We start from the raw sequence: 10,000 nt of genomic DNA, 5'->3' as shown, positions 1-10,000 counted from the left end.
TTTCACTGGCCTGAACTTTTCTGACACCTTTCAAGCCGAGTAAATTAGGTTCATCAGAAAATTTAAAAACATGAACTGCTTCCATCTTTGAAGAAAAGTAAATTATATTACAAATACTAATCATAAAGCTCTCAACAGCTCAGACGAATAAGTAGAAGAGCGACATAAATAAATGTATTCGAGAAACACTCAAACATTTTGGTATAACACGTATACATTATGAAATAAAAACATGACAGAAATAAGGAGACAACTCATCAGCCCCCTCAAGTGTGTTATTTCCTTCGTGATTAAAATACAGGGCGTTCGCCATCACAAGATTATGTTTAGATTTCCAACAGATAGGTCCTGGCTTGTCCTGGTTTTTCCTGCTTATCTTCGCGGCCGATTGGTTGTGATGTTGGCCACGTGATTTGTTTCAACCAACCATTGACACCAAAAACGCTTGACCTAGAAATTCTGGAATGAAATAAGAACAAAATTGTGGATTATTTTTTAGATCAAAATTTGGGTCACAATTTTTGGAGACTGGAGAACCATACAAGTGAACGATACGTCGGTATTCATTTTTGAAAAAAGCAATGTTCATCTCGAACTCTTGCATTAGATTCCATTTAGCTCTTCCAAAAAATTCTCTAACACATCGCTATCCAAAGAAACTTTCAACAAATGATAATAATTTATTTTATCGTTTCTGCCATTCTTAGTTTATGATGAAATGGTTTTATGTTTTCCAAAGGTTGCCATTTTATGTCATTTGTCGAAGCAACGAAAAGCGAATAACGCACGCCAGTATCTTAATTCCTTACCCGATTATAAAACCGCCTTTTAGACCAGGATAAAGTGTATCAAGCAATTGAAATTCTTGTAATGGTTTTATGCTGAAATGATTTTGTAATAGATCTTTTGCTTTGAAAATGTCACACTGTTTTCAATGCTAGGAGTTACAAAATGAATTCCAAGTCTTTATTACATCAACCGGATGTTGCCTAAGCCACATCCTTAGCATTTGGAATCTCATGGGATCATATTGCCCACTTCAATCCTAAACTTTGCTGGCAACTTAATCTCAATTTTAAAAGCATGCAAGAAACGGTTTATTGATTCGTAAATTTTTCTCTCTCTAGAATATGCATTTTCAAAGATGATGATAGAATTGGACCAAAATAGATTTAAGCAAAATAATATATGTCTCAGATTGTTGTGGGTAAAATTTTAAAAGTTTTGGAACCTAATGTCAACGCCGTTTTATTGCGATGGGATTAAATTTGGCATCATATAAAGTCAAAGACACAATAGAAAAAGTACCCATTTCTCTTCCAATGTTTGATCTGCGACCATCCGATCTGAATGAGAGTTTTGTGCTCTCCCCCGATATTAGATTAGACAGAGTGAAACCAAAAATAGAATGAGTTATCTCAAAACATCAACCTACCCGTTTGGAATGACTGTAATCATTTCTTACCACCCTGTCAATATAACGTTCATTATTACTCTTTTTGTTCCCTCAAAATCGGGCCTAATTTCTTGATTAAAATGGATTGAAAGAGATGAGGAACAATGCAAATGGTTAAATACAAAATTTAATTATAAAAAATAAAGTATAAAAGAATACGTCGTACTCACGTAGACACAGTTTGCTATTGTCATCGTCCATTTTATTATTAGCCGTCTTAGTTGTCGCTTCCCAATGACACAAAGCTTGCTAGCATCATTCAATTAATTATTGACCGTGTTAATAGTCGCTTTAACTCGTTACAAACCAAGTCAAAGTACTGACTCGGCCATTCATTGTGCCCCCCCCCCCCCCACTCAAGTGCTTAGAACAGATTGAGGCATTGAGAGATGAATACCCTGCTTTAGTCAAAGGTCATTTTGCACGGCGCCTTTCGTTATCGCTGTTGACATCCGAGAGATTCCTGCTATTTTGTAAATTCGGGCTGCCGATTGAGTTATAAAACTTCAGACGATGCAATCTTGCTTCTTTTACAAACCTACGACAGAACATAAATGCACGATGCTATTTTGATGATAAAACATAGCTCAATAAAATAAAATTCTCGTGCACAATTTATCCGTATAAATACTTTGCACTAATTAACTTCGCTTTAAACGCCGCATAACAGAAATGTTTTGCGATGCATTGACCCGTCATTCAGGGCGGAAATAATTTTTTTCAATTTATTTTGTCAAAACATGGCCTTTTTACAATTTTAAAAACGTAAAATTTTCCTTAAATGTTTTTTTTCTGAACAATTTTAAGGGGTCAAAGGTAACCGATACGGACAACTCTATGCTTGTGATTTATTCTACATGACTTTGGTAAAATGATTTTTAAAATGTCAATTTGTTTGTGTTCTGCTCAGTGCACACTATCTAATACCGTAGAATATCGATAAAATCAAATGTCTATATAACACAATGTATTGTGATGACAATGCAAAATACACCTTGATTAAAGCAAGAAATAAAAATAGACCGAAACAACCAAGAACCAAATTAAATCAATCAAAATGCCAAATTACAACACGTGAAGCTTTATTTTTACCAGTCTATTAAAACTACCCCCCCCCAACAAAAAACAATAAAAAAAACAACAAAAGAACAAAAAAAAAACCAACAAAAAAAAACAAAAAACAAAACAAAACCAAAGACAAAAAAATACAAAAACAAAAACAAAACCCAAATAAACTATATAACTCCCCCCCCCCCGAAAAAAAAACAAACCCCGCCCCCCCCCCCCCAAAAAAAAAAAAAAAAAACACCTCAGGAAAACGTTTATTTATAATGTTTAACTCAAACTTGACTGACGACATAAAGTTAGAAAAGATCAAAATCTAATTTCTTTATTTTGCAAAAATCTGTGGTGACGAACATTATGATAATACGTTGTACAACACAAACGTATTATCTTAGTAGTTTTATCACTAATATTCTGCAGTATATTAAAAACATCTTTTTAAAATTATGAGCTTAATACTCGTTCTTCAAATACCGATTAATTAAAATGATCCCCAACTTGTCAAGGGCTTTCATACAAAAATCTCAGGTTTGAGAGTTTTTGACAAGACGACGATAATTTTAATCGTGGATATTTAAAGGACGAGCCGCCTGGCCAAATTGTTTGCAAAAATATGTATTTTTAAAGAGGATTACAGTACCATGATTGATTAGAATAAGGTCATTGTTATGATAGTATGTCTGTGCGGTTTTGAGGAATTAGCTTGTGACCGTGGGTTCCCTGTGTCCGTGGAAAAGGATCTATACTAACACTTTCTCATCATTACAACGTCGTTTCATTCGGAAAATTGTAAAAGCACATTACATACGTCATATCTTATCCTATAATATTATGTTGAGTGTTGCTGTTGGCTTGGTACCCCATGTAAAACGCTTTAATAACATACCGTCAATAATCAGCTAAATCATTTTTGAAGATCTTTGACGAGTTTGACGGGACTTAAGGTTCTAAGATGGTTTTCTATGGCCATGTTTATATATTTTGAGACCGATAACTGATATAGAGATTTTGGATTAATAGTTGATAATGGTGATCACTGTTGTCCTCATAGTCCTATAGCATGAGAGTGCTCTATGTGTTGGTTTGAGATGTGATCTCAATAATTGATTTAAAAGACTCGTATATTAGTGCGTAACTGTCACAATCCTAACTTTTTATTTATTAACAATAAATATTCTTTTCAAGAGTGGAAAGACTTGTTACCTAATAGTTTATATTAATAAGCCATTGATATTGAGCGGTCAACTACTTAAACGTTACACATCTGTGAGCAACAAGAGATTTTTGCTTTTATATAATATCTGATTCGTATTTGAATTACTGACTTGTTTTTGTTCCTTAGCTTAGTGCAACTTAAAGAAAATAGCTGAAGACGTTTGTAAGATAACTTATTATTTGAATACATTATTATCAAAAGAGTTTCCGTTTCAACAATAAATACACTATTTTCATTTAGGAAATACCTAAATATTTTATATTGCATGAGTGGTTCTAATTTTTATTCTTGACCCGTGATCTCATTTAACCCTTTCCTTACCAACTATAGGAAAATCGTCACATTCGTTACGATACAACCAACATTTTTCTTATTCAAATTCATTTTGAACATCATAACATTTAAAGAAAATGAACACAGTGTGCTGTAGAGCACTTTTTGCTGAAGAAATTCTGTATCGCAAAAACTTACGCTATTGTGTTTGAGTGATAAAAAATATATTTTTGTGTTAGTTGGGTGTGAAGTTTTGGGGAAAATACTGAAAATGGCTGGTAAGGAGAGGGTTAAAAAGAACTTGAGCTTTTAAATAGCGCAGTATCCAGTAAATGAGGTTAAAGTGCATTACAAGCTACACCAAGCAAATCTTAACATGTAGAATACATGTCACCTGGAGGGGATCAATTTTTTCCGTCAAAGACAGCGCTGTTACCGGCTAGCTACTCATTTTACATCTCAGTGCGAAGACAGAAAGTGAGTGAAAAAAACTTTTCCAAGGACTCGTTCTTGGCCACCCATAGGGGACCCGAAACAGGGGCCTGTTGATGAGAAATCGAGTGACATACCATACGATCACAGATTAATCCGCACAGGGACCTGCAAAAGAAATGCAACTAGGGCTTCATTGACCAGTAATTGTCGGATTATGGAAAGACACGTATTTTTTTTTAATCGCGAGGTCCCAGGTTTAAGAGTTTTTGTCAAGATGAGGGTAATTCAAATCAGACGATATTTGAAAGACGAGTTTTCTGGCCACATTTTTTAATACGTCGTGTATATCCAGAGAACGGCACTTAACTATCATTTGAGAGAAAGAAATTCAGTCTCCTCTACAAACAGTTAGAGACCAAGAGATTGATTCAAATGTTCATGAATTAATGATCTGATGTGGATTTGGGTTCGAATTGGTTTTTCAAAGAGTCAATTATGTCAATGATCGTTATTCATTGTTTTTTCTCGAAGATTTCTATAAATGGCAGCTGAAAAGTCCAATATTTGATTAGATTTAGCAGAGGGGATTTTATTATTTGCAAATTGATTATCATGAATCAATGAAGACCGTGCTGCATTGTTTTGATGTCTTGTTGAATACCGTTTTTATTTTCTTTCTGAATTTATGAATAACTTGATAAATAATAAAATCTTGATAAATAATTAGGGAAGTTAGGGGTTGAAAGAAATTCAATCTCCCGATACTGGGTTAAAGTGTATTTCTAAGAAAAAAAATAGAAATTGGATAGAAATAAAAGGGGAAGGATGACGGAAAGGTTGAACAAATGAAAAGTTGAACGTAATCGTCATGGCAGTTATACAGACTAAAAGGTTTTAGGCCAGTAAGGACACGATACAAAATCGACAGAAATTGAGTTGTCTCAAAAAGGCATTGAAAATCTCGAAATACAGAGCAATTAAATGTAAATTTTCAGAATTTCTCAGACAAACCCCCTCCCCCCAAAAAAAAAAAACAAACAAAAAAAAAACAAAAACAAAACAAAACACACACACACACACACACACACACACGCACACATCCCTTCCCCTACAATTTATACGAGTAGTACTAATTACTGGCTTGATAAATGTTTGAATCGAGTTACATGTGCTGTAAGCAGTATCTACGTCTTATAGTTTTACCATCCGCCAACCGGATATAACGCACCAACGCAAACATCTATAGATAGTATGCAGATGACGTCACTCAGGCCTTTGTTATTGTTTTTGCCATCCGCGTTTGTGAGTTGTTCTCACTAAACTGTATTAACCAGACTATAAAGTTCATGGTCACACAGAGTTTGTGTGTTGGTCCGTTATACTTCCGGATGGCAATGTTGTGAACTCCTTGGCCAACCGCATTCTATCTATATGTAACTTTGAACGCTATGGTCTGTTTCGAGGTGTATCAGATCTGCAAATAAGTGTGAGTCGGTTTAAATGATATAATTTAGTGAAGACATCATAAAAATGTCTGTCTATAAATAATAAGAAAAGACCCGAGTGACGTCAATTTCGTTTTTTTTTTTCTATAAAACGTTGCCCTCAAAACTGATAACGGATATTCCTATAGCCTATATTATCTGATCTGATGTCATGCGTACAACACGATCTCCATGTCTTCAGAAACCCTTGGCTAGGGACTAATATTGACATAGCCCCGTTTATATCAGTCAAATCGCCATTTCCACAATGGTTCGAAGTTCTTATTTTTAAGAGCACCCACGTCGTGTCTCTAACCCTGCAACTCTATGTAGTGATGCCATGACAGTTATGTGTGCACAAGGGACATGAGTACATTCTGTACTCGCACCTACTCACTCCGATCTGTTTGTTTGGCCATGGCCCGAGGTTAAAGTCTTTCATAAAGAAAATGAATTTATTCGCACGGAGCCAGCCTAAATCAATATAGGGCATAATCAATTCCAGCTTCTTTTTATACTCTCTTATTATTATATTCGCTCTATCTCTATCTATCTATCTATCTATCTATCTATCCTTATATCTATCAATCTATCTTTATATCTATCTATCTATCTACCTATCTATCTATCTATCTATCTATCTATCTATCTATCTATCTATCTATCTATCTATCTATCTATCTATCTATCTATCTATCTATCTATCTATCTATCGGTCTATCTATCTATCTATCTATCTATCTATCTATCTATCTATCTATCTATCTATCTATCTATCTATCTATCTATCTATCTATCTGTCTGTCTGTCTGTCTATCTATCTATCTATCTATCTATCTATCTATCTATCTATCTATCTATCTATCTATCTATCTATATATCTATCTATCTATCTATTTATCTATTTATTTATCATCCTCACCTCATTAAGTTATATCCCTCCTACAACGCTGTTTCATCCGTCGACATCAAAGGATGAAACATCGTTGTAGGAGGAAATAGCCGAATGAGGTGAGGGTAATAAATAAAAAATTCACTCAAAGAAACTATCGAGCAATCTACGTGATTCCAGCCAATAATTCCCCTCAACCATATCTATCTATCTATCTATCTATCTATCTATCTATCTATCTATCTATCTATCTACCTATCTATCTATTGTGCGGCTATGTGGTCTTGTGGTATGACACTCGCTTTCGGATCGGAAGGTCCTGGGTTCGAGCCTCGCGCTCGGCGCATAGTTGAGTCCTTGGAAAAGGCTCTTTACTCACTTTCTCTCACCGTACTCAGGTGTAAAATGAGTACCTGTCCGTTAACAGCGTTGTCTTTGTCCGAAAAATTGTAATATCGCCTAACAGGTGGCATGTCCCGCCCTACATGTTAAATGTTGCTGTTGACCAGGGACCCCTTGTTGAGCACATTTAGTGGATATTGCTCTATATAAAGCTCAATTTCAATTTTCAATTTTTTACCTATCTATCAGTCTATCTATCTATCTATCTATCTATCTATCTATCTATCTATCTATCTATCTATCTATCTATCTATCTATCTATCTGTCTATCTTCTATCCATCCATATATCTATCTTTCTATTCCTCTCTCTCTGTTCTCTATATTTCTCCCCCTTTTCAGCAACTCCCCCTCTCTCTCTCTCTCTCTCTCTCTCTCTCTCTCTCTCTCTCTCTCTCTATTTCCTCTTCCCTCTGTGTTATATTCCTTCCCCATCTCACCTTCCCTTGTCTCCCGCTACTTTCTACATCATCTACATCACACAAACACACATACACACATACACACACACACACCCACACGCACCCACCCACACACACACACACACACACACACACATACACAAATTTGTATCTTTCGCTCTATCCAGTTTTATCCTCCAGGACTCTATGTACCCGTCTCTCTTAGGAATTGGTTATGATTATCTCCCCCCCCCCCCCCCCCCCCCCCCCCCCCCCCCCCCCCCTCCTCTTCCTCTCTATTTCGCACCTTTGTTATCTCGGAAATGAGATGATCACTTTTTACTTACAATAATATCTCTTCTCTGACTCTCTTGTTGGTTCTCTTATGACGTACACACACACATACGCACACACATACACACACAAATTCTCTCTCTCTCTGTCTCTCTCTCTCTCTGTCTCTCTTTCTCTCTCTCTCTCTCTCGCTCTCTCTCTCTCTCCCAATCTTCTGTACTCAACTTCCTACTCAAACGCGTTCTCCATTTATTTTATAGATTCCCCCTTCCGCTCCTTTTGTCCCATTTTCAAATCATTCCATTCCTCCCTTACATTTTGCCACACCTTAAGTCAATTTGCCCAACCCACATTATGTCGGGCAACTCAAAAATTTTCCGCGTAAATTCCTTTATGTGGATTTAATGTAGCTGTATTCCTTTTATCATATATGAATAAAATGTGATTAGCACTGAAAATGGAAGCAAAACGGAAAAGACATTTACCGATCGAAGCAACATTAGTCGCAAAAAGGCGTAACAATAACGGCCTTAAATCATTTGCTGCTTTTGAGATCAAAGAGATCCAAATTATTATGGAAAAAAAAAACCTGGGAAGAGGGAGATTGATTTAGACCTAATGCTGTGTTCTAGTAAATACATAACACCATTTTCGTTGATAAAATTGGTAAATTATTGGATTTCTATATATTGGAACTTGTTTAACCTCCTTATATTATTTTGTACTTTTTTGTTTTTCGTTTATTTTGTTTTTGTCTTTTTTTATTGCCAGCGGAAAAATAAAATCGAAATATAAAGCCTTCTTGATCGCTGGTATACTTAAAACATAATTACGACAAATAACAAACGGTGAGAATAGTTATAACAAAACTGATGCTGATGATGATTATGACGATGTTTGCGAAGATGATGTCAAAGACGATGAGGATGATTATGATGATGATCGTGATGTTGTTGTTAATGATGATGATAATAATGTCTATGATGATGATTCTAACGACCGTGAATTGTAATAATGATGAATTAGACCTATACTCAATTGTTGTTTTTTATATCTATTGTCTTCCAGATCCATTACCACCGACTGTAGTCAAACCAAGTAAGTAGCCTGCACTTATTAACCCATTATATAAATACTTAAATATAAAAATACCCTCCTATTCATTTCTTCTTTTATTTAATTTAATACGCATGTTTTAGACGCAACAAAAATTGCCAGATACGATGATGTAAAGCAGAGCTACGTTAGCTTTCTGACAATCTGTGATAGTTTCGCACATACCATACGGCATCGCTTTATCTAAAGCCAATGAATTTATGAATGAATAGATTAAACATTGTTTATTGACATGTTTACCCTTTATTTAGAATAAAAAGTTGAAAATATTATAATATAAAAATAGCAGGTGTGATGGTGCTTTAAAAACGAGATTCCATGATTAACAAAAAATGATTTTCGATTTTTTCTTTAAATTGATAAAATACACTCGCATACCTTAATTGTGCTTTTTCCCCCACTAAAACTACATCTTTTAATTATACGTACAAGTGCCCTAGAGCATGATTTCATGGACTTCCATTAGTGTCCAGTAACTTTACACTGGGAAAATTCTTCACTTTCTTCGAATAAGACGCAGCAATAATATATTATGTGGTTCCTTTTAAACCCACCCCGTGTTGTCTTTTATATCGGTCGTAAGCAAGAGCGGTATCCAACGGCCTTTAAATAATCTAAAAATACAAACATAAAAAATAAATAACAATCTGGAAACTTTTCTAAGACAATTTGTGCGACTTTGTGGTCTTATGGTATGACACTCGCCTTCGGACCTGTGGGTCCTCGTTTCTAATCCCTCAAAGTTGAGTCCCTTGAAAAGGCTCGTTACTTTAAACACAAGAGCCTATCTCACCGTGGACAGGTGTAAAACAAGATCCAGACCATAAGCAGCGCTGTCTTTAAAGAAAAAAAAGTCATGTCTGATCTTGCTTGTAAAATATTGTAAAGCGCTTTGAGCACTTTAAGTGGATATTGCGCTATAAAAAGGTCAGAGATTTTTATTTCTGGGTTTAAAACCCCTAATTTCA

The 10,000-nt window shown here is 35.2% G+C and overlaps 1 protein-coding gene across 1 annotated transcript in view; it reads left to right on the top strand.

Moving 5' to 3' along the window:
* LOC144965364 (lachesin-like) overlaps positions 1 to 10,000 on the top strand; it is a 237,110-nt gene that overhangs the window by 188,049 nt on the left and 39,061 nt on the right. Inside the window, exon 5 of the mRNA XM_078900618.1 lies at positions 8,985 to 9,014. Coding sequence (XP_078756744.1) covers positions 8,985 to 9,014 — 30 coding nt within the window. The remainder of the gene's footprint in view (positions 1 to 8,984; positions 9,015 to 10,000) is intronic.

Source organism: Berghia stephanieae, chromosome 2 (assembly GCF_034508935.2).
Source record: "Berghia stephanieae isolate SIO BIC M18660-M18661 chromosome 2, UCSD_Bste_1.3, whole genome shotgun sequence".
Taxonomy (NCBI): Eukaryota; Metazoa; Mollusca; class Gastropoda; order Nudibranchia; family Aeolidiidae; genus Berghia; species Berghia stephanieae.
This window is presented reverse-complemented; position numbering and strand designations above follow the sequence as displayed.